General features: G+C 40.8%; 1 protein-coding gene across 1 annotated transcript in view; it reads right to left on the bottom strand.

The window, feature by feature from the left end:
* VWA3B (von Willebrand factor A domain containing 3B) overlaps positions 1 to 25,817 on the bottom strand; it is a gene marked incomplete at both ends in the record, with an annotated part of 114,378 nt that overhangs the window by 44,129 nt on the left and 44,432 nt on the right. The window contains 7 exons of the mRNA XM_081326387.1: positions 2,202 to 2,384; positions 4,573 to 4,671; positions 5,716 to 5,847; positions 7,032 to 7,170; positions 8,421 to 8,575; positions 14,927 to 15,123; positions 19,780 to 19,896. Coding sequence (XP_081182513.1) covers positions 2,202 to 2,384; positions 4,573 to 4,671; positions 5,716 to 5,847; positions 7,032 to 7,170; positions 8,421 to 8,575; positions 14,927 to 15,123; positions 19,780 to 19,896 — 1,022 coding nt within the window. The remainder of the gene's footprint in view (positions 1 to 2,201; positions 2,385 to 4,572; positions 4,672 to 5,715; positions 5,848 to 7,031; positions 7,171 to 8,420; positions 8,576 to 14,926; positions 15,124 to 19,779; positions 19,897 to 25,817) is intronic.

A 25,817-nucleotide genomic window follows, 5' to 3' on the forward strand; every position in this document is an offset into this window, starting at 1 on the left:
ATTTTAGTTAATATCTAGTGGATTTAATATTCAATAAATATTTGATGAATGCATGAATTTTAATTTTTAATTCAGAAATATTGATAAATATATCCCATAGAAATATAAATTGTTTTAGAGTCCTCCATAATTTTTAAATGTGAGAAAGGATCCTGACAGCAAAAGGCTTAACCCTTAGTAGTTCTTAGCCTTTTTCCCCCCTCTCTTAACTAAAAGAATGTAATTCCAATAGAAAAGAATTTACACAGCTTGGGGTTGAACTATGGACTCCCTCTGAGCTTCATTGATTTCTTGCAAACATTTTGTTACCTCACCAACTAACACCTGATTAGTGCTGATGATGTTACCTAGTCAGATAATAAAATGTCTGCAAACAAACAACCAAATTCAGAGAGCACAAAGTATGTAATATTTTTAGCCAGAGATTTTTATAATGTTATCTTCACAATAGCTTATGAGCTACTAATTAGTTTTGTAGGCACTATATAGCCCAAAAGCATGCAAATGTCCCTAAAATAAATAACCTTATTTTAATTATCACCATATTACTGTTGGTTTTAATATCAACACTTTCCACATGTTAATTAAGCATTGCCATACATAGAGCAGCAATTTCCTCAAGTGCCCCAGAGACTATATTCAGTGGAGAAAATACAATAATTTGAGCCAGAAACTAAAATGGTATCAAAATGAAGTTATACCTTTAACTGATCTTTGTAAAAACTATATATTTTTGCATCTTTTTCATATCTCATTTCTATTTGCAGATGTGGCCAGCATGATAGCTCAATGCCTTGTTCTTCCCATTCTTGTTTAGTTTGTAGTTTCCCCTCAGTATTCAAAATATCTTTATAAGTCACAAATTTCTCATAATTAATTAAATTTGGGTGTACAAACGCCTCTGTTTTCAAAATCCATCCTGGTATTTTCATGTGGGTTCTTGATTTTACCTTTTCCCATGTGAAAAGGAGTGCATTTCTTACATAGTGGTTTTGAAAGTATTTGTGAATTTTGTTCTTCCCATACCATAGATAAGCATGCCATCCAAGTTGTAGGTCATGCCCTTCCAGGTATAATACTCTTTTGTTTCTAAGACAGGGGTCTTCAAACTTGGCCTTTCTATAACTGCCTGAGGAATTCTGGGAGTTGAAGTCCAGAAGTCATAAAAGGGCCAAGTTTGAATACTCCTGTTCTAAGAGTTATCCATTCTTTTTACCATGTTAATCCAGCTGCTTGATAGTACAAGACCCAGTCTGGTAGCCCAAAGCCTCCATTTTCTTTTGCTTCTTGTAACATTTTCAGTCAGATTCTCGCTTTTTTCCTTGGCAGATAAATTTCAATATCGATGTATTTAATTCATTGAAAAAAATTGTTAATTTTTATTGGTATTGTTTGAAATTAAAAAAGTAGTTTTGGTAAAATGTTCATTTTCACAGTCGCTATTCTTCCTAACATTGATAGTTGTAAATTTTTCCATTTTTCCAAATCTAGTTTTATTTGTTTTAATAATTTTATATAATTATCTTCTTTTATTGTTACATTCCTTGTTGTTAGATATATTCCCAAATATTTAACTTTCTTAACTACTTGGAGGTCTGTTTTTTCTGATAATTGTTTTTTTTTGTTTATTTGTAAGGTTTTTAACTATAACTTTAGTCTTTTCTCTATTGATTTTCAATCCTGCTACTTCTTCAAATTCTTCAATCTTTGCTAATAATTTAGAACTTGTCTCTAACAGATCCTCTAATATAAAAACCAAGACATCCCCAAATGCTTGTAGTTTCTACTTTTCATCTTTTATCTCCATTCCTTTAATTTCTAGATCCTGTCTAACATTCCTGTTCAACACTTCCAGAGTTAAAATAAATAATAGTGGAGATAATGGACACCCTTGTTTTGTGCCTTTTTTAATGTTGAAACTCTCCGTAAAATCTCCATTCGCAATTATTTTGGCAGTTTGTCTATGATAAATTGTTTGAATTATATTCATGAAATTTTCTTCAAAATCCATATATTTTAGTTGTTGGACCATAAATTGCCAATTGACATTATCAAAAGCTTTCTATGCATCTAAAAAAATCAAAGCCATTTGTTTCCCTGGGTGCATTTTGTAATATTCCAATGTGTCTAAAATCATTCTTAAATTATTCTTTATTTTTCTCTTTGGTAAAAATGGGCCTGGACCATTTTTAAAGGCTTACCTCAAAAGGTTTTGGGGAATCAGGATCTGTCAGATAAATATGGTAGTAGTGAAATCGTCCACCTGTGCTGCTGGCCAGCTCATGCAAAAATTGATTGGCTCCAGTATCATCACAGTTAAATGATATAGTGTGAACTGGAATGTTTTGCCGAAATTTGAGTTCATCTAAAATTCTGCTCGGGTGCTGTGCAAAGAAAAGGAAGGGAAAATGTGTAAATTTAAAGATATCCAAATAGAAAGTACTTAAATGATCACTTAGCCTTTAACAATAAATCAAGTAGTGTAGAAGCCTTTAATCATTATTCCATAGCAATCAGTGGTTGGGACTTTCTTAAATCAGAAGCCAAATTCCACTGGATGAGCTTTACATTCCAACGTAAAAGCCCTTGTCCAAATGGCTCTAATTTCTATGTTGCAGTATTTCTGGACAATAATTTAGTTGGTTGGCCAATTTGGTCTAGTGCTTGAGGCATCAACCAGAAACTGAGAGACCCACATTTAGGCATGATAGCCAGCTAGGTAAACTTGGATCATTCTCTCTCACACAGCCTAACCCACTTCATTTGGCTGTTGATGTGGGAAAAATAGGAGGACAAAGGAGTACTATGTGTGTTCTCTCCTTGAGTTATTTATACAAATAATAAATAAATTGAGAAGCTTCAGATTTATCTGGCTTCACTTGGTCTACATAGCTGACAAAACCAACCTAAGCACTACAATGTTCACTACAGGCTTCTCTCATCTACTGTTGTTACTTTCCAGAAGAATACATTAACCTCTGTCTCCAGTGGCATTTTGGAGAGAGCTTATGCTCTCTACTACATTCTAAAACTTTTCATCCCTATGCCAAAAATAGTAGCTACTTGCGTGAAGCATAGGAAAATGCTGGTATTTGCAAACACCTCCCCAACCAACATTTAAAAAAATATCAAACTTTACGTCAACTATTTTTTGCATTTCTGTGACTATACACATAAAATCCATATTTACACTATATCAGATTCTATAATACATTAAATAAGTTATTCTTCTACCTTCTATAGAACCCTATTATTTCCCCCAAAGTAGTCAATATTTTAAGGGTTTTTTTAAATAGAGAGTTAAACAATGTTGAATTTGCTTTTTGTTGTTTGCTACTGTCTCCAGACCATGGCTGGAAACCTGTTTCCTCTTGATGATTTGAAAAGTACCTCAGCCTAACAGATTTGGTCACAAAAATCCAGATGATTACTAGATGGGAACAAATAGATATATAAATCTTTGCTGTGATTGTCCATACTTCTGAAGCCCACACCTTATAGCCAGAACTAAGTTAAAAATATCAAGGTTCACATTTCAACAGTAGTTATGCTCAATCTGAAAGTTCTCGACCATGGGTTGTCAGATTTACTTATACATTTCTTATTTCTATGGAATATTTAACTAAAAAGAAACAAACCAAAAATGTATTTAAAGAGTCTCCCCCATCTTGTCCCTCAGTTTTATATCATAACAATAGTCGAATGAGTTGAACCTCTGAAGGAGTATCACTTGGGGAGAAGACTAGATTCAGAGGTCCACAACTTATTTACTGGCTAAATCTTTTCTAATCATTATTTACAATAGCATTACTTTGCAGCATAGAGAGGAAACTCAAACTCCACAGAATAAGCAATACAAATTTCAAAGTTCCAACATCACTATTCACATGAAGCTCAAATTCTGATAGTGTATGTTCTCTGATGCACACCACTGACTGCTAGTAGTATATGTAAAAAAATAACCAACAGAGCATCAGGTTTTACCAGGTGTTAAAAGAAAAACAACACTAATGTACAGCTGCCATTTCTGGTATCGCTTCTCTATTTTATGCATAGACTGAGCATTTCCATTTTTGCCATCATCATGTTTCTGTCTCTTATACCCCATTAAAATCACCTCTATTTAGATCAGCTAAACCTTTCTTTCACAGGGTTACAATTGCTGTCTTTCCACTGCAGCTTTATCCTCCTATGACTATTGCCAGCCCTGTTCCCTTCTCAATCTTTCATTTAGAAAGACTCTTGTTCAGATAGCAGCCTCCAAAATTGTTGTTTTCCCTTCCTAAACCTAATCCCATTTTCCCCTAAACATCACACTTTGGAATGCCCTACTTTAGATACAGAAATGCTTCTTTGCCTTCCACTGTCACCATATCCTCCTCCCAATCTCTCATGTTTCCAATGTGTTGATGGAATAAACACTGGGAGGAGACACAGGCATGTATGCCTTCCTTCATCTGTCACCTTGTAGTCAGTTTGACCATCCTTGGTCTACATCATTGTTTTGCTTTGTCATCTGGCCAGTGTTACATCATCATATTGTCTTGATATGATTTGCTTCTTCATAGCTACCTGATCAGGTCTCCCATCAGTAAGAAGATAAATGGCTTGAATGTCACGATCAGCAAAGGCAATCTGAAGCGCTTTCAGTATGTTTGTAGAAGTCCCAACCTAGGCAGTCAGTGGAGGAACAGAGAAAAATTAAAATGTTAATGTGGGCAGATTTATGGAATGGGTTATAAAAATTATTTCTCAGGTGTGCTGGTGGGGCATATTTTTAAACTCTGTATAATCTAATTCACATTGTAGATAATATATGTGATATTTAAAATCCCATTATTCTTTACTGATATGTTCAATAGCTGAAAGTAACAGTTCTGTAATGAAAGACTACAAAAATATATTTCTGTAGTTTGCTGGAAGAGAAGAGAACTGTTAAATGGAAACCAGCTACCAGTAACTATTTGGATTAAATGACAGACTACTGGCACTTCATTAGCCTGAAGACAGCTTCAGAAATGATTTTTGTCAGATAAGATTAACTTATTTATTTATTACTAAAATTTATATGCCACCCATCTCACAATCAAGAGACTGGGTGGCTTACTGAATTCTCTCTCTTCCTTTACAGCAGTGGTGGGGAATATGAAGTACATGTGCAGTAGATACTAGGCCTCTCAATCCAATTAATAATTCTTCTTGGGCCATGCCCTTTGTCCTGCTTTAAATTACCAAGTGTATCTACACCAATGAGCATGTCAGATAGAGAATTCTGAGAATTGAATTCCATACATCTTTAAATTGTCAAGGCTGAGAAACCCTGGTCATTTCCTTCAAAGTAATGAACATTCCCAATATCCCTCAATATTCCTTCCTGGAGCAGGAATGTCCTTCTGAACCAACATTCTTGCTCATTAGAAATATTACTATAGAAAAGACGGCTGAGTTATTTTAAATCAAATCTGTATTCTAGTAAGCATGGTTACTACATTAACAGAAATTAATATAATAAAAGTATAAGTGTTTATAAAAACACCAATTACCATATTGATGGTAGAGATAACCTAAATCATATTTGTCTACTTGGAAGGATTCCCTTCATATGAAATTTTACTGTAACACAAATATATTGACACAGAGCATGGAGGAAGGGAAGGAGAACTCCAAAAATAGTTTAGCTCCCTTCCATTTGCATATTTTTTTTTCTATAGTTACCTGAAGTTGTTTTATCCAAAGTATAGCATCTTCTATATTTTCTTCATTAACTTCAGCAAGTTTGTCTTTCCAGGCTATTGCTTCAGCATCAAATTTAACAAAGTTAAACCTGGTTTTGTTCTGAAACTGTTCCTGTAAGAAATTGTCTGTTGAATGATTTCTCTGAATGAGAAAAGTCATATTCCCTTTGCCCACCCACCATTCCACCCTGTCATCATATATAAGAAGCAGTCAGTTATGAGATAATGTTTCATTTGTCTAGCAAATACATATTAAATGTTTTGGAAATTGTAATTCTGCTATGTCTTAAAAACACTGTCTACCTGTACTTAATTTTCTCTATGAGGTACTCACAAGAGGTTTGGGAGCTCAGCATTGCCAGAATTCCCACACAGCATAGTGAACTTACTTACTTTTACTTACTTACTTATAAAATTTATTTGCCACCCATCTCGTATCCAACAACTCTGGGTGGCTTACAACATAAAAACACTGAAAAGATTAAAACCATCCATTACAAAAACAGTGACAACATAGCAAATGATGACACCATCACTGGAGAACAATGATATGGGGAATGTCCTAATTCATTGTCTGCCATTCCATCTGAGAAAATGGGACTTAGGAAATCTCTTCCACTTGGAGGGAACTAGCAGAACATTGATGTGGAAGAATATGGTTCTAGCTCAGTTTTAACAACTCCAGGGAAGATTGGAAAAGATTACATTCAGAACTAATTCCAGGCAACACATATTCAGCTAGAGCATGGGTGTCAAACTTGCGATGTCACGTGACGTGTTGTGACATATCGCGACTTTTTTCCCATTGCAAGCAATGGGGTGGACGCATCCGGCCCGCAATTTGACACCACTGAACTTGAGAGACCAACAGTACAGGAAATCCTCAATTTACGGCCACAATTGAGCCCCAAAATTTCTGGTGCTAAGTAAGACACTTGTTAAGTGAATTTTATCCCATTTTATGACTTTTCTTGCTACAGGGGATCAATCAGTTAAGTGAATCTTGCTTCTGCATTGACGTTGCTTGTCAGAAGGTAGCAAAAGGGATGACATGACCCAAGGACGTTGCAACTGTCATAAATCAAGTGATCCTGGGGATGCTGCAACGGTCATAAGTGTGAAAAGCAGTCATAAGTCACTTTTTTCAGTGATGTTGTAACTTTGAATAGTCACCAAACAAACTGCTATAAGTCAAGGACTATCTGTAAAAGGCAACTTTCTATCTAGACCCATTTCAGAAAAAGTCAGTCATTCCACATTAGGACACTTGTCTGCACCAAAATTGCTGTCACTCACTCTTATGAGTTGATATATTTTCTCCTTCACCACAGGCAGTTTATATATCATAGACTGTGATACATCAATGAGGATATAGATGTGGCCTTCTGTGACATCTCCAAAGAGCGCTCGGCTTCCTTTCTTAAGGTCCTGAATTCTACACAAGAATACTTTTTTACATGAAATGAAAGGCATAGCAAGAATGATGTCTGAAATGCTCACTTCCTAGTATTCTAAATCATTTTATTTTTATTAATTTAATATAAAGGATAAAAGAATGCCAAGTAAATCACTTTAAGAAAGACAAATAAATATTATTAATTAAAAGACATTTGAAATTGGAAGATAAACAAAGATTATTGGATAACTTGCAGGAATATAGTTTCTAGGCTACATACTGTAGATTTTATGTTAGTAGTGAGTTAAAACAGCTGTCAGTCATTGAATTGGTATTACAATTTCCATTATTCTCAGCAAAGAAAACCTAAAGCAGACATGTCAAACTCGCGACGTCACGTGACGTCATGCAAAGTATCTGAGCCTTTTTGCCATTGCTGGCAATTGGGTGGGCATGGCTTCCGCAGGCTGGCAGTTTGACACTCCTGACCTACAGCATCAAATGAGGATTAGGAATAATCAGATTGTAGTCTTCATATTACCATGTAACTGTGCCATCACATAACCTAATCTACTTTATGGAATTATTGAGAGGGTACATTTCAATTGGACTTCTCTTTCCATCGGCTTTGAACAAAGAGGGAATATAAACTAAATAAATAAATGCAGACTAAAGCTCATGCTGGCAGCTTTAATGATGCAGTATTCAGTGTTTCATTGTTATTACTTTATTAACATCCATCCCCTAAATACTGAATAAATATTCAATATTAAAGAAATAATACTTGCTTTTAGAAGCTCCATGGTAACTATTATGAATTGTTTAATTCAAATTTTATTCAAAATCTCAGATTAAAAAATAAAGTAAGACTTGAATAGTCATAATTTCAACATGATGCAAATGTATTAAAGGAAATGTATGACTACTGTATGTTGGGATGAATACTTCTAGAATTTTGGTCATTATTCTAGTAAAATATACAGCGTATGGGGCATTACAGAATAAAAGTGATGTTTTTACAGCTGAATTTCATTAAAAATAAGATATTAGGTTTTAAGGTTATGGAATGTAATTATGCTACTCAAATGAATCTTCATAAATGAATACAGTATACACACATTTGATATTATAGTTAGAGACCCTTAACATTGCCCATGCTTAATTTTTAAACAATTAGAGTACTCCGCATTAAATATCTTTTTAATAAAAATATTTTTAATAAGATACATCAGCCTTTTTTCATCACAAGATCTGTTTTTAGAAAATATGTTATCCGGATGCAAACTAACCTTTCTTCCATCTGATGAAGAGCGTTCTTCACTTTATTTTCAAACTCCTTGCATCTTTCTTTATTCAAATGTAAATGAATTATAGACCCATCTTCCAAGACAGTATATATAAAATTGTTACAGTATTTGGCATGGATTACCTTTTTATTTGTCTCCTAAAAGAACAAAGATTTCCTCTGTGAGTATGATTTCTTAAGTTTCCCTAAATCTACTCAAGCTTTAAAATCAGTAGATGTAAATGAGTTTGAAATGAATTCAGTAAGTGGTGTGCAACAGGACAAAAGAATCAGAGGCCTTGTAAACTTTTGATTAGCCTTGTCTCAGCTGATGCAATTTAAATACACTGAAGTACAATCCCCTACAGAGACTAGGATATTGTGAATTATTATTTAGCACATTAGAGACAAGCCCACATAGATCAACAACCTTGAAATATAGGTAATCCTTGACCTGCAACAGTTCATTTAGTGATTGTTGAGTTCTGACAGACGAGGACTCAGAGTGGTTTAACAATGAACGAGTTTATTGAATACACAAAGTCAACTGTCAACTGTCAAATGTTGCAACCTTTTATAGGGGTAGTGTTTGAACTGTATCCAATCAATGGAGCTTATTTTCCCGCTCCTAGGTTATTGCAACCAATGATTGCACCTGGATCTCCCGCTCAAACCCTGCTATTCTGCAATCAGCTAATACCCTTATTAATAACTATTTACATACACAACACCCCTTACCCCCCAGTTGTTGTTATTTCTTTACAAAGTCCTTTAAATATTTTGGTGGCCTATGTATTCTAGAAGGGTATCTATTACTCTGGCTGCTAGGGCCCCCTTTTCCTGATTGACTGCTTGGCTGTTTGTCTGTGTTGGACCTAGGCTCTGGGTTACTCGACTCTGATGTTTCCCTGTTGCTGTTTTGTGCATTGGTTTGTGTTTGATACTCAGTGGTCACTGGCCTACCTCGCAAGGGTCCCTCCCAGTCTATTTGACTAAATTGTTGTTGTTGTTGTGGGGTACCAGGGGAAAAGATGTTTTGCCGTTCCACTACCACACTCTCTGGCATGATGTTATTACTGAACTTGGATGTACTGTTTTCCCCAAATATGCTTTGGCCCCCCTCTACTGGCAAGCACCCACTGGATCTCTTCCTCAGCTGATCTGTGTGTCTTTTACAGATCCTATTCCCTTCCCCCTCAATAGTGTACGACAGGGGCCCTAAAATCTCAGTCACCACCCCTGGAATCCATTTATCCCCTTGGGCGTAGTTTCTGGCCCAGATCAAATCCCCCACTTTAAATGTTCTGTTAGGAATGTCCAATTCAGCGCTTGGTAGAAGTCTGTCAGGGTGTAATCTGTCCAATTTGGTGGTCAGTCTCCTGCCCCACCTCATTTCAGCTGGACTTTTCCCTGTAGCAGAACATGGGGTCGAATGTTGGGCCAACAAGAACTCGGCCAGTCTCTGATGCCAGTCGCCTCGAATGATTCTTTTTAAGGCGTCCTTCGTGGTCCTCACATTCCGTTCAGCCAAGCCGTTGGTGGATGGGTGGAAGGGTGCTGATGTTCGGTGCTTAATCGAGTTGGCCTTGAGGAAATCCTGAAATTCAATAGATGTGAACTGTGGCCCATTATCCGACACGATTAAATCCGGCAACCCATGAGTGGCAAAGAGGCCCCTTAATGCCTGTATGGTTCTACCAGAGGTTACTGAACTGACTGGTACTACCTCTAGCCATCTAGAGAAGCTGTCAACCACTACCAGAAATGTTAACCCTTGGAAAGGTCCAGAAAAGTCAATATGAATCCTGGACCAAGGATTTCTAGCTAACTCCCACTTATGCGTACGGATGTGTTGTTGTTCAGGCCTAGAACGTTGGCACAGATGGCAATTGGCAACACATTCCTCAATGTCCTTGTCCAGTCCTGGCCACCACAAGTGACTCCTAGCCAACGCCTTCATCCGTACTATTCCAGGGTGTCCTTCATGTAATTCTAGTAAAATGGCTGATTTGTGGATTCCTGGAATAACCACACGATTTCCCCAGAGTAAACATCCCAAATGAACTGACAGTTCATCTTTCCTTCTAAAATAGGGAATGTATTTTTCATCCGGGTTGGCGTTTGGCCACCCACTCAGAACCCAGGCCATTACTCTCTTTAAAGTGTGGTCCTTATGTGTTGCCTCAGCAATGTCTTTAGCAGTTAGGGGCCAATCAGGAATATCCTGTAGGGACATTATTTGTCCCACAGGTGCAGGGTCTTCCTCTGTTATGTTTAGGGGCAATCTGCTAAGGGCGTCAGCATGTCCCATGTCCTTGCCCGGTCTGTATTGGAGGGAGAATGAGTATGCTGAGAGGAAAATGGACCACCTCAGCATTCTAGGCGACATTATTTGGGGAGTCTGTTTATCCGTGGTAAACAGTCCCAACAGGGGCTTGTGGTCAGTCAGTATAGTAAAGTTCCTACCATAAAGGTAGTCATGGAACTTTTTTACTCCTGCCACTATTGCTAATGCCTCCCTGTCTATCTGAGCGTAATTCCGCTCTGCTTTGGTTAGTGTACGTGAATAATATGCAATTGGTCTTTGTATTCCTTGTTTGTCTAAGTGGCTGATTACAGCCCCTACACCATAAGGCGAAGCATCGCACGCCAGGTAAATCGGTTTGTTTTCTATAAAGTGGGTTACAGTTGATTTACTGGACAGAATGTCCTTTAAAGTTTGGAAACTTACTCTGTGTTTGTTCAGCCATTGCCAAGGAGTCTTCTTATCTAAGAGTCTGTGGAGGGGTTCTGCAATGGCAGCCTTGTGGGGCACAAACGTGTGGTAAAAGTTTACCAGGCCAAGGAAGGCCTGTAGTTCCGCCTTATTCCTTGGTTCTGGGGCCCATTTAATTGCTTTAATTTTGTCAGGGGTAGGGTGGATTCCATTTTTGTCAATCCTAAACCCCAAAAAATCAGTGGATTTAACCCCTATGCTACATTTTTCCCTTTTTAATTTCAATCCAGCCCTCCTAAATCTACCCAGTACCTGTTCCAGCCGCTCTACTAACATTTCCTCATCTTTTCCAGCTATCAGGACATCATCAAAGTAAGGGCATACTCCAGGTATGCCCTTTAAGGTCCTCTCCATCACTTCTTGGAAGATGCCTGGAGCTGCTGCAATACCAAATTGCAGTCTGTGGACTCGGAACGCCCCCTTGTGGGTAACAATTGTCTGTGCCTCTGCAGCCTCTTTAGAAACAGTCAACTGTAAGTACGCATGCGCCAAGTCTAGCTTGGCAAACATGGCGCCGTCCTGGATCGTGGCAAGGACCTGCTTCACCGTCGGGACCGGGTAAGCATGTTTTTTCATCCCAATGTTCAGGGTGGCTTTGTAGTCAGCGCAGATTCTCACATCCCCATTGGGTTTGAGGGGTGTGACAATCGGCGTTTCCCACAGGCCACCCTCAACAGGTTCTAACACTCCTTGGCCTACAAGCCTGTCGAGCTCGGCCTCGATTTTTTCCTTTAGGGCGAAAGGTACCCTTCGGGCCTTAAGCCTGATTGGTTTTACAGAGGGGTCTAGGTTAAATTTAATTGGGGGCCCTTTGTACCTACCCAGAGATCCATCGAATACGTCTGCAAATTCATTGCAGACTGATTCGAGGGTCTTATTTTTAATTACTGAATTTATCCCCCCAATCCAAATGCCCAGGGCAGGGAACCAGTTAACCCCTATTAAGCTAGTCCTATGTCCCTCCGTAACTATTAATTCTAAGACCCCCTTAAATCCCTTAAATTTAACGCTAAGGCTGATTTTTCCTTTTATTTTTATGGGGCTTTTTTGGAAATCCGTTAATTGAATTTTTGTTGAATTAAGTGGAATTTTCCTTCCACTTATTTGTTCGATCCACTCAAGGGTTTCAGTGGAAATTATCGACACTGAAGCCCCTGAGTCTATTTCCATTCTGCAAGGGACCCCTTGCAGATGGACTGTGATTTTTAATTTTCCTCCAGGAAAATTGTAACCTCTTCCTTGTCTCCTCCGGCTGACACGCGCCACCTCCCCTAGATTTGGCATTTTAACCCTGGGTTTAGGGGTCTCCTTGCCACTGACACAAGGGGTTACCTTACCCTCGGGCCACACGTCGACCTCGTGAAGGCGGTTGTCGCGAACACGGCTCCTGCAGATGGCCTGGATGTGGCCGGTCTTGCCGCATGCCCTGCACTTTGCGGTACGGAATCGGCAAGAGGCGCGGGGATGGTTGCCTCCGCAGCTGCCGCACCGGTTCTGGTTGTCCACGTCGCGCGGTCTGGTTTCGGTGTCCCGCCATGGTCGTTGTGCCCCCGTCGTTTGTCTTTGCGAAGTTGCGGGTTGTTGCCGGCGAGCAGGTTCAGGCCCCTCACTTCTGGGTTGTCTTGGCGCCAATTTTCCGAATCGCCTGGAGACTTCAGCAATATCTTCTTCCCACTGCTGGTCCGCCTCCCCGTAGTCCACATAGCCCTCTTGGTTGATCTCGGACGCCGCTGCCATGCTGCTGCGGGGGGGGGTCGCGATACCCAGTGGACTCGTAAGTTAAAAGTTCGTCAATCACTTCCTGCAGATCGCCGGTAGGTTTGGCGATTATTCTGTTTTGTAGCTGCTCATCACGCAAGCCCAGTACTACTCGGTCCCGAATTCTTATTTCTAAATTATCGTATTTGCAACGTACTGCGGCTTCCCTGACAGCAGCGACAAATTTTTGTATGGATTCTCCCGGTCTCTGGTTCCTCTTCTCGAAGATGCGCCGCCAGAATAGTTCGGATCTTCTAGGTGTAAAGTGGACCTTAAGTTTGGCTAGGAGGTCGGCGTAAGGCACGCTTGAGACCAGTTGCGGTTGACACAGTCCGACAGCGATTCGGTAGACCGGTGTGCCGCAAATCGTCAATAATGCTGCCGCTTTTTTACGGTCGTCCGTGATTCCGTTCACTAACAGGAACCCTTCGACTTGTCCGATGTATTCTTCCCAATCCTCGGGGAAGTTTGGGTCGAATTCCTTCAATGACCCGATTTGCGCCATTCGGAGAATTTATTTTTTTATTCTGCCGCGGCCGCTCGGTTGACGGTGACTCGTTCTGAATTTGCCGCCTTTGCGCGACGATTCCGCCAAATCTCTGGTCTTCTGTCTATCCCACCTTCGTCGCCAATTGTTGAGTTCTGACAGACGAGGACTCAGAGTGGTTTAACAATGAACGAGTTTATTGAATACACAAAGTCAACTGTCAACTGTCAAATGTTGCAACCTTTTATAGGGGTAGTGTTTGAACTGTATCCAATCAATGGAGCTTATTTTCCCGCTCCTAGGTTATTGCAACCAATGATTGCACCTGGATCTCCCGCTCAAACCCTGCTATTCTGCAATCAGCTAATTCCCTTATTAATAACTATTTACATACACAACAGTGATTGTTCAAAGTTACCCACGGCAATGAAAAAAGTGACTTCTGACCATTTTTCACACTTACGACTGTTGCAGCATCCCCATGTCACGTAATCAAAATTTGTATGCTTGGCAACTGTCTCACATTTATGATGGTTGCCATGTGCTGGGGGTCACGTGATCCCCTTCTGCAACCTTCTGACAGACAAAGTCAAAGGGAAAGCTAGCTTCACTTAACAACCGGGTTACTAACTTACCGTAATAACTGAAGTGATTCACTTAACAGCAGTGGCAAGAAAGATCATAAAATGGGAACAAGGAAGGAAGGAAGGAAGGGAAGGGAATGAGAAGGAGGGAGGCAGGGTGGGAGGGAAAAAGGAAGGAAGGAACCCCCTGCACGGTAACCACAATGCCAATGCGGCCCTCAGTGAAATTGAGTTTGACACCCCTGATATAAAAGGTTAAGTGAATCTGGTTTCCCCACTGACTTTGCTTGTCAAAAGGTTGCAGAGGGGAATCACATGACCTTGAGACACAGCAGCCATCATAAATATGAATCAATTGCCAAGGATCCGAATGTAAATCACATGACCCTGGGAATGCTGAAATGGTCATAAGTGTGAAAAATGGTCATGTAACTTTTTTCAGTGCCATTGTAACTTCGAACAGTCACTAAGCAAACTGTTGTAAGTTGAAGACTACCTGTACTTTATCACTTTTTTCCCTTTGGGGGGGGTCATCAAGTTTTTAACACCTTGCTAGGCAACTGGTGGTACTCGGATATTGCCATATCCTAAAAGTGGTACAATGGATGAAAAGGTTGAAAAAAAGCCCTGTCCTAGAGGACTAAGAAAATAGCAAACATACTCTTTACGCCATTCAGTCACAATTCCTAACCAGTTTTAATAACAGCAGGAAATCTTGCTAGGCAAACAATGGGATCCTGTAAGGGTATCAACATGATAGTGGCCAGAAGTGCAAATGAAGCTTTCTATTATAGAAGAAACAAAGCTAACATAGATCTGGAAATCTATTTGATCTCCCCACTAACCTCCCACAACTCCACAAAAAAGTAGAAAAATTATAATACAACAATGGGAAGATTTCTTACAGCATTTGTCTGAAGAAATTCATCTTCTGGCTTGGATTTTATATCTACAATTCCATTTACATGACGAAAAGCACAATCAGAAAAAGCTCTAGGTATGGTCAGATTCTGGGCTTTCAAACCATTCTTCTGAAGCCACTCTCTGGAATTCACAAAATCTTTTACTTCTGGCTCACATTCTATTTTATCCATTTCTTCTGCTGATACAAAAATGTTAATAAATTAGCATGTGCTAATATCAGTCTGAAGCTATTAAATGACTTAATTTTAATTGGATATATTTGCTTATACATATTTATTTATGGTACAACTAATACATTCTCCTTTCCTTAGAAATATTACTTTTTATAGGTAAGTAATCTGAGTCAATTCTTAGTCACTATGGTCTTTTGCAGGACTATGTAATTTTCTTAGGTAACAGCTTCTAATGTTTTGCAACTGCCTTCTTCTGGGATTATGACATGCTGTAGAAATTTGTGGTTGGGCCGGTTTGCCTACAGCTGTAAAATGGATGTCTGGAGGATGGCTCCCATCTTCCACGTCCAGATTTGCATCACTGGGGGGTCCTAGAGAGACCGAAGAATTGCCCTGGAGGGGTGTCCAGACAGAAGGGGCCTTTGCAGAAACACGGGGGGCAGCAACCCCCTCGTTAGTGCCTGCATTTCCTTTGTACCGGCGGACGAATGACTGACCATAGGAATATGGCCAGCTCCTAAGCTGCAGACAGCCGAAGTCAAAGCTAACATCAGGCAACATTAAAGCAGCGTGGAAGAGTTGAGGGTAAGAATCCTCTCTTGTACCTCAATCAGCTTTTTTTCACCTAATTAAGCTGCTAAGTACTTTCCCCCCTGTGGATAGTGAGGGGGGATTTAACCCTCCCCTCGGAAGGCGGCAAACAAATTCAGGGGTGTTTTTTGGAAACAACAAAAAAAGTTTACTTGGAGGACACCCAGTGGGTAAATTTGAAATTGCAATTCTGGGGATAAAGAGTAACCTTGAACACCAGGTGTGAGGGTCTACAATGGAAGATTTTCAAAAACAAATTCATGCTCTGTGGGAAATAGCCTACCAAACTTATCAGCTTCTTTCTACAAGTGGCGATGAAATAAGAGCCTTTGGAAAAGAGTTAGAAAGTATTTCGATGAAACAAGCTCAAACTCAGACTGTGATTACAACTAATATCTTATTGGGACAGGACTCAATAGAAGAAATTGAATAATTAAATACATTGGCAGAAGAATTAAATAGTCAACAAATACAGGTTTCTAAAGATGGTGATGGAGAAAATATGGAAGGATGTTTACTTGGACCAGGACAATTGTATCTTTTTTTTCTCTTTTTCTCTTTTTTTTTCTCCTTGCGATTTGTATCTTAATGACTACTATTTAAAATATTGTAAAATTGATACAGATATGGAAATGAGATAAATGAGAACTGGATTACATTATTAAGTATTGAAGAGAATTGTATAAAGGAAAAAGAGGTTATTTAGTAATATGCAATCGAAAACTTAAACGTTTTAATTTTAATATTAATGTAAAATTAAAGCTAGAAAAAATAGATAAGGTGTTTGATGTTTTAAAGATGGAATGTTAAAATATGAAATATATTAAAAGATCGATGGATATACATTCAAAGAATAAAATAAAATAAACTATTAAGTGATTGATGGATAGCAATAAGAAATACATTACCGTATATACTTGAGTATAAGCCGACTCGAGTATAAGCCGAGACCCCCAATTTCACCCCCAAAAACTGGCAAAAGTTATTGACTCGAGTATAAGCCGATCCGCCGTTCTGCAAGCCTCTGCCGCCAGCAGAGGCTCGATCCGCCATTTTGCAAGCCTGAATACACAGGAATACCCTGTGTGGCCAAGGCTCGTCGGCAGGTCTCCGTTCCTCCTGCCGACCTTTGGGGAGGTTTGGGCGCCTCCCCAAACCTCCCCAAACCTCGGCAGGTCTCCGTTCCTGTTTGGGGAGGTTTGGGCGCCTCCCCAAACCTCCCCAAACCTCGGCAGGTCTCCGTTCCTCCGCGCAGACCTGCCGACCTTTGGGGAGGTTTGGGCGCCTCCCCAAACGTCCCCAAACCTCGGCAGGTCTCCGTTCCTGTTTGGGGAGGTTTGGGCGCCTCCCCAAACCTCCCCAAACCTCGGCAGGTCTCCGTTCCTCCGCGCAGACCTGCCGACGTTTGGGGAGGTTTGGGCGCCTCCCCAAACCTCCCCAAACCTCGGCAGGTCTCCGTTCCTGTTTGGGGAGGTTTGGGCGCCTCCCCAAACCTCCCCAAACCTTGGCAGGTCTCCGTTCCTCCGCGCAGACCTGCCGACCTTTGGGGAGGTTTGGGCGCCTCCCCAAACGTCCCCAAACCTCGGCAGGTCTCCGTTCCTGTTTGGGGAGGTTTGGGCGCCTCCCCAAACCTCCCCAAACCTCGGCAGGTCTCCGTTCCTCCGCGCAGACCTGCCGACCTTTGGGGAGGTTTGGGCGCCTCCCCAAACGTCCCCAAACCTCGGCAGGTCTCCGTTCCTCCGCGCAGACCTGCCGACCTTTGGGGAGGTTTGGGCGCCTCCCCAAACGTCCCCAAACCTCGGCAGGTCTCCGTTCCTGTTTGGGGAGGTTTGGGCGCCTCCCCAAACCTCCCCAAACCTCGGCAGGTCTCCGTTCCTCCGCGCAGACCTGCCGACCTTTGGGGAGGTTTGGGCGCCTCCCCAAACCTCCCCAAACCTCGGCAGGTCTCCGTTCCTGTTTGGGGAGGTTTGGGCGCCTCCCCAAACCTCCCCAAACCTCGGCAGGTCTCCGTTCCTCCGCGCAGACCTGCCGACGTTTGGGGAGGTTTGGGGAGGCGCCCAAACCTCCCCAAAGGTCGGCAGGAAGAACGGAGACCTGCCGAGGTTTGGGGAGGTTTGGGGAGGCGCCCAAACCTCCCCAAAGGTCGGCAGGTCTGCGCGGAGGAACGGAGACCTGCCGAGGTTTGGGGAGGTTTGGGGAGGCGCCCAAACCTCCCCAAACAGGAACGGAGACCTGCCGAGGTTTGGGGAGGTTTGGGGAGGCGCCCAAACCTCCCCAAACGTCGGCAGGTCTGCGCGGAGGAACGGAGACCTGCCGAGGTTTGGGGAGGTTTGGGGAGGCGCCCAAACCTCCCCAAAGGTCGGCAGGAGGAACGGAGACCTGCCGAGGTTTGGGGAGGCGCCCAAACCTCCCCAAACGTCGGCAGGTCTGCGCGGAGGAACGGAGACCTGCCGAGGTTTGGGGAGGCGCCCAAACCTCCCCAAACGTCGGCAAGTCTCCGTTCCTCCGCGCCCTGCCTGCCTGCTTCTTTCCGCTGCGGAAAGAAGCAGGCAGGCAAGGCGCGGAGTTTGGGGAGGTGCGCGCGCACCTCCCCAAACCTCCCCAAACTTCGGCAGGTCTCGGACGGCGGTGGCTTGGGAGAGGTGCGGGCGATCCCGGAAGCACCAAAGCCTCGGCCGCGCACAAGTCCTCGGTAAGTTTTTTTGTTGACTGGAGTATAAGCCGAAGTGGAATTTTTCAGCCCAAAAAGTGGGCTGAAAAATTCGGCTTATACTCAAGTATATACGGTAATTTGGATAAGAGATAATATATATCGAAGAAAAAAGAGAGAGGAAGTATTGGCTATAATAATGTGGAGATTTGTAATAATAAGTATCTGTCTGAAATGGAACTATTGTAACTCAGACACCATGTTGCTTTTTAAAGATATTATTGTAAACATTGAAAAACTAATAAAATATTATATAAAAAAAGAAATTTGTGGTTGGGAAGGGCTGCTGTTCTCCTGGACATTGGAGTGAGATAAGGAGAAAAAGCAGCTCACTTTTGACCTTGAGGGGCAGCTGCGTTGTCATGAGACTGATGGAGTGACCTGACTGCTATTCAGAGCTACTGTGGGGAAATTTTGAATAAGCAGTTCCATTGGTGCAGCAAGGTATATAAGTGTTGGGGTCTCTGGGAGAACACCAATCTCCTCAGTAGCTACAGGACATGGAGAGGGGAGGGGAGAAGACAGGAGAGGAGACTAAAAGACTAATGTCTTCTCTTGTGGATTGAGAAGCTGGAGAGAAATTGGAGAGTGAAGTGTGCAGGGTAAATGACCTTTGGGGGAGAAAGAAGGGTCCAAGGGTGGCTTTTCTAGAAGACAGGAAGCAAAGACCCAGACGGATGAGCTCCATTCAAGATTCTGGAAGGCTGGGAAGAATCCACATGGTTGCAGGTGACATCTTCACTCAAGACTTAAAGGGGACAGAGAGAATTGACTACCAGTACAGAAACCTTGGTTTTTGGGAGAAAATGTGGCAGAAGACCCTGAGAAAAGTTCTTCCCCCTACACAAAGCAGGTGTTTTGGCTGAACTGGAGAAATTCCAATAATGCTGAACACAGTCCAGTTCATTCCTTCCTTAACCAACAATCTCTTTTATCAGAGGAAATAAGCCTGTTAGGATCACTTTTGTAATAAATTCTTCCCACCGAAGAGAGATCTTATGTTGAACCCAGATCTACTGAGGCAAGCTGTGGCAAAAGACCAAGTGAAGGTGACGATCATAATAATTTGAACAAACAGTAGCTATTGCATCAGTAAATGAATATATATGTATGTACACTGAAGGATTAATAAGCTAGATCTTCTTAACTTCTCCAATTTAGCTCTGTTATTTTTCTCAAGTTCAGAAGTAGATTACAAATAAAAACAGCCAAGTCAAGGAGAATTTTATTCTAACATTTATACTGTTTCTACAGATTTACAATATGTAGATTGATCTCTAATGGATTGCACCTATTGAGAATGCTTTCCATCAAACTGTTCATAAATCAAGCCTTTGGCAATTATGCATTTATAAAATACCTGCCACTGTTTCAGACTTCTCAAACTCTATGACAATTTTCTCTATCTGGGTTAAGATATTCTTGGCTTCCTCTAGTTCCTTCCAAATCAGATAGACATCTTCTCTGACACCAGTTCCTGCATTTGAGGGAAGATATAAAGACACAGAGAATAGATTAGCTAACACTGACGAGTTTTTCTACCCTTTCATAATCGTTAAATATTGTTGTATTTGATAACCCTAGGGCAGCTACAACAAATCATTACCCTTTTTAAAAGAGCTTGTTCATGGCTATGTAATTCTGGGGAGCCAATTCTATGCTGTATTCATATTTCATGAAAACAAACTAAACCTATTAATTCCAGAATTATCATACTTCAGGGCATTATGCAGAGACCTAGCTCCCTGGATAAGGCTTTAATGCTTGGAAAGATGGAAGGAAAGAGAAGAAGAGAAGGACCAGCAGCAAGGTGGATGAACTCAGTTACAGTGGAAATGGCTGGAATGTCTAACACTGGAAGATCTGAAGGACCTTTTTAGGGACCAATTGTCATGAGGAAAATCTATAGTTGACACTGATTTAATGACACATAATCATTAATTACATACCTTTCTCTGAATTGTGTCCAGAGCCTTTTATAAAAAATATCACACATTATTTTAACATGTATTTAACCAGTCTTAAAGTTGGTGAAACCACCCAGACATCCAGGTTATTTAAGCATATTGTCTTGAAAGAATGAAACTGGGAATAACCAAGTGAGAAAAATGGAGGAGTATCACTGTTGTTGTTTTTTCTTTTCTTGTGCAGCCCCATGTAAGCTGAGGAAAGTTGTGTTGATAGGCTATGCAGTTCTTCAAGACAGTATGGAAAGTGAGTGTGTATGCCATGAAGAGAAATAAATAGAAACCGTCCTCTCCAAGATTCTTTCACACAGCTTCCATCATAGAAGTCTATGAAGTCATTCTATGAAGAAAATGAGTCCCTTTAAGATCAATTCTGAAATACAGTCTTATCAGAAATTAAGAATTGTCATCCTGTACTTCCACTTCTACCACTCTAATGGCAGAAAGTGAAGAGGAACTAAAGAGCCTCTTGTTGCGGGTGAAGGAGGAGAATGCAAAAGTTGGCTTGACACTTAACATTAAGAAAACCAAGATCATGGCATCTGGCCCTCTCAATTCCTGACAAATAGATGGGGAAGAAATGGAGGTAGTGACAGATTTTATTTTCCTGGACTCCAAGATCACCGCAGACAGGGACTGCAGCCAAGAAATTAAAAGACGCTTGCTCCTGGGGAGGAAAGCCATGGCAAATCTAGACAGCACACTAAAAAGCAGAGACATCACCCTGCCAACAAAAGTGCGTATAGTCAAGGCTATGGTCTTCCCAGTTGCAATGTATGGCTGTGAAAGTTGGACCATAAGAAAGGCTGAGCACCAAAGAATTGAGGCCTTTGAACTATGGTGCTGGAAAAGACTCCTGTGAGTCCCTTGGACTGCAAGGCGATCAAACCAGTCAGTCCTGCTCTTTAGAAGGCCAGATCCTAAGTTGAAACTGAAATACTTTGGCCACCTAATGAGAAGGAAGGACTCACTGGAGAAGAGCCTAATGCTGGGAAAGGTTGAGGACAAGAGAAGAATGGGACGACAGAGAATAAGGTGGCTGGATGGGAGTCACTGAAGCAGTAGGCATGAGCCTAAATGGACTCCAGAAGATGGTAGAGGACAGGAAGGCCTGGAGGAACGTTGTCCATGGGGTCACGATGGGTCGGACATGACTTTGCAACTAACAACAACAACTTCCAGTTCTATGGTGCTTCTTAGAGACCACTTTTGCTTTCTCTTAACATAAATGTATCACCACCATTCATTCCAAAAGCCTTATGTCTCAAACTCTCCCAAACATGTGAGTATTATTGCAGCGAATAAACATCTAGCCCTCATCAATGTACACAGCACAGAAAAGTGCCAGACATCCAGGAGTCATGAATGCAATATAATTAAGGAATTGATAATGCAATATAATTATGTTTATATAATGCAGATGAATGCTATTCCACAAATGCTTCTGTCATAAGTGGTGCCGCAATGGTACCGCAGTTGGTGTGAACCACGTCATGAACTGATTTGCTAGCACAGCAGATTTCAGAGAGGGCCATATGTCAGAGATTTGGCAGCAATGGATTCCTGCTGTCATTAATATAAGTCAATACAAATAATGCATGCATAATTTTCATAAACTCCAGAACAATTCTATGAGAAGTAGTAAAGCTATTCTGAGTCTTTCATTTTCACTTTTCATTGTGCATTTTTATGTGTTATTGTATACTGCCATCTCCTGGGATTTTTCTATATCTCCTTTATTTGAGTGAAAAAACACTGAAATGAATATAAACCAATTCTACATTTTTTTAACAAATGGAAGGATCTCATTCATTTCATTTATGATTTTTATTAATAACAATAAATAAAAATAAGTACAATTATCATACTATTAATACATTTTTCAATTCTGAAGCCCAAAGGATAATTTACAAAGCACCAATTTTTAAAAACCACATGTTTAAAAGAAAAAGGCAAAGCAATTAGAATCACTTTGCCTGTAATCCTATACCATCTGACTGAGGATAAAATCCACAGAAATCAACATTTCATTCTGAAAAAAATAGGGGTGAGATTACACAGTACAACAAGAATGTAATTCATATTGCAAAGAAATAAGCTGTTGCCATGGTATGAATGAATGTGTGAATGTGTTTGTGTATGCGTGTTACATTCCTATGGCTGCCCATCTCAAAACAGTGAGTCTGGGTGATGTATAAAGAATAAAAATCAAGAGGTATAAAACAGTAATCCATGGCACCAAAGGTAAAACAATACATCTCAACAGTGCTTTTTTTGTAAAAGAAAAAGGTGCCGGAACTCACACATGTCATACAACCCGCCTTGCCTACCCTACAAGGTTCTATCCAAAAAAGGTGCCGGAACTCCGTTCTGAGCGTTCTATGAGGAAAAAAAGCCCTGCATCTCAATCATAAAACCACATCAACAGCGGAACACACCTAATCTCAAATGCCCGGGAAACAGCCAGGTCTTTAGAGCTTATGAAAAGCTACCAGGGTCAGAGCCATCCAGCTCTCCAGGGAAGATGCTGTTTCATAGGATAGATGCTGCCACTGAGATAACTCCAGAGCCCAATAAGATGATATTGTTTCATAAGGGGGGGATCCAAAGTGTGCTCTCTTGAGTAGATATGGTGAGGGGAGAAAAAATATGGGCAGGATACAAACGCAGAAAAGACTCTTCCTTAATTGCTACCTGTGATTCAGAGAGTGGGACTCTAGAAGGCCCAAGAGAAAGATTTTATTATTCAGGCAAGTTTAAGTGGTCCTTAATTTGTCTTACAACTATGAAAGAAAAAATCACGGCCCACACTTGTTCCTCTACGCAAAGCATTTCTAGAGAAACAAAGCTACCCATGGGACAACATATAATTATCAAAGAAGGCAGAATGCTGAGTTTCAAAGAGGATAAAGCCAATATTCAAAAGAAATTCTCCTGCCTGGCTTCTTAAGCAACAGTTTCTAAAAATTATTGTCTTAACCAATGTAGAGATTTGTTTTGGCTGAAACCAAGTAAGAATGTTAATGCCTATTAATATAGTTTAAATTCTCTTTTCTTTTCTTTTTTTGACTGGTTTGCAATCCTGCACACACTGTAAATGTCTACCTGGTTCTGACATGGGAAAGCATGGTTTTCTATCAGGAGTAGAAGTTGATGCAAGCCCCAGCCTCATGAACTCTGTCTCCCCTTTTCAAATAACAAGCAATTCAACTTCCACTCCTGTTTTTTAAGCCTGTATTTTCTATTTCAGTGTTTTTCAGTGTATGAGAAACAAAATAGTCTGTACAAAATACTATAAAGCAACTACAGAGGATATTTAATTTAAATCAGAACTTATGGATTGATAGATTAGTAGATCTAATACTCTAAATACCGTTTAATATTAAATCCAATTTAAATAGTGTCACTGCCATTGCACTGGGAGGAGGACAAGTGACAAAACACAAACTAGGATATCCCATCATATATGCTTCACAATTCACATATTTGCACCTGACATTGGGATGGAAATATGAAAGGCCAGCATTTGCATAGTGTATTTCTTATCACCATAGCTTCCTGCCAATGGCTATGATTATTGTATTTGTGACTCTTAACTCTATATGATTGCCTGTGGTGCATGAATGCTTAATGTTTTTACAAAGAGTTTTGAGAAGTGGACTGAAAAGAATTACAATTTTCAAGTAAGATAAATTCTGATATTGAGCAAGGGTGAAAACGGTCCTTAAAAGCTAGATTGCATTGGCTATCATAGCCTAAGCATTTACATACAACAAATATTACATTCCCAAGACATGTATTTCTTTATTAAAACTGAATGAATTGTGCAATAGTTTCCTGTCCATATTTCCCAATCTTGACTGATCATATGTATTTTCCTATTTTAAACTTAAGTTCAACAATCTTGACACATACAGGTGAAACTCGAAAAATTAGAATATCGTGCAAAAGTTCATTTATTTCAGTAATGCAACTTAAAAGGGGAAACTAATATATGAGATAGACTCATTACATGCAAAGCAAGATAGTTCAAGCTGTGATTTGTCATAATTGTGATGATTATGGCTTACAGCTCATGAAAACCCCAAATCCACAATCTCAGAAAATTAGAATATTGTGAAAAGGTGCAATATTCTAGGCTCAAAGTGTCCCACTCTCATCAGCTAATTAAGCCATAACACCTGCAAAGGGTTCCTGAGCCTTTAAATGGTCTCTCAGTTTGGTTCAGTAGGAATCACAATCATGGGGAAGACTGCTGGCCTGACAGTTGTGCAGAAAACCATCATTGACACCCTCCATAAGGAGGAAAAGCCTCAAAAGGTAATTGCAAAAGAAGTTGGATGTTCCCAAACTGCTGTATCAAAGCACATTATAAAAAGTTATGTGGAAGGGAAAAGTGTGGAAGAAAAAGGTGCACAAGCAGCAGGGATGACAGCAGCCTGGAGAGGATTGTCAGGAAAAGGCCATTCAAAAGTGTTGGGGACTTTCACAAGGAGTGGACTGAGGCTGGAGTCAGTGCATCAAGAGCCACCACACAGAGACGGATCCTGGACATGGGCTTCAAATGTCGTATTCCTCTTGTCAAGCCACTCCTGAACAACAAACGTCAGAAGCGTCTTACCTGGGCTAAAGAAAAACAGACCTGGTCTGTTGCTCAGTGGTCCAAAGTCCTCTTTTCTGATGAGAGCAACTTTTGCATCTCATTTGGAAACCAAGGACCCAGAGTCTGGAGGAAGAATGGAGAGGCACACACTGCAAGATGCTTGAAGTCCAGTGTAAAGTTTCCACAGTCTGTGTTGATTTGGGGAGCCATGTCATCTGCTGTGTTGGGCCACTGTGCTTCATTAAGTCCAGGGTCAACGCAGCCGTCTACCAGGAGATTTTGGAGCACTTCATGCTTCCTTCCACAGATGAGCTTTATGGGGATGCTGACTTCATTTTCCAGCAGGACCTGGCACCTGCCCACACTGCCAAAAGCACCAAAACCTGGTTCAATGATCGTGGGATTACTGTGCTTGATTGGCCAGCAGACTTGCCTGACCTGAACCCCATAGATAATCTATGGGGCATTGCCAAGAGAAAGATGAGAGACATAAGACCGAACAATGCAGAAGAGCTGAAGGCCGCTATTGAAGCATCCTGGTCTTCCATAACACCTCAGCAGTGCCACAGGCTGATAGCTTCCATGCCACGCTGCATTGAGGCAGTAATTGCTGCAAAAGGGGCCCAAACCAAGTACTGAGTACATACGCATGCTTATACTTTTCAGAGGTCTGATATTGTTCTATGTACGCTCCTTGTTTTATTGATTGCATGTAATATTCTAATTTTCTGAGATTGTGGATTTGGGGTTTTCATGAGCTATACGCCATAATCATCACAATTATGACAAATCACAGCTTGAACTATCTTGCTTTGCATGTAATGAGTC

This window comes from Vipera berus (genome assembly GCF_964194415.1).
Source record: "Vipera berus genome assembly, chromosome: 4".
In the NCBI taxonomy this organism is placed as follows: domain Eukaryota; kingdom Metazoa; phylum Chordata; class Lepidosauria; order Squamata; family Viperidae; genus Vipera; species Vipera berus.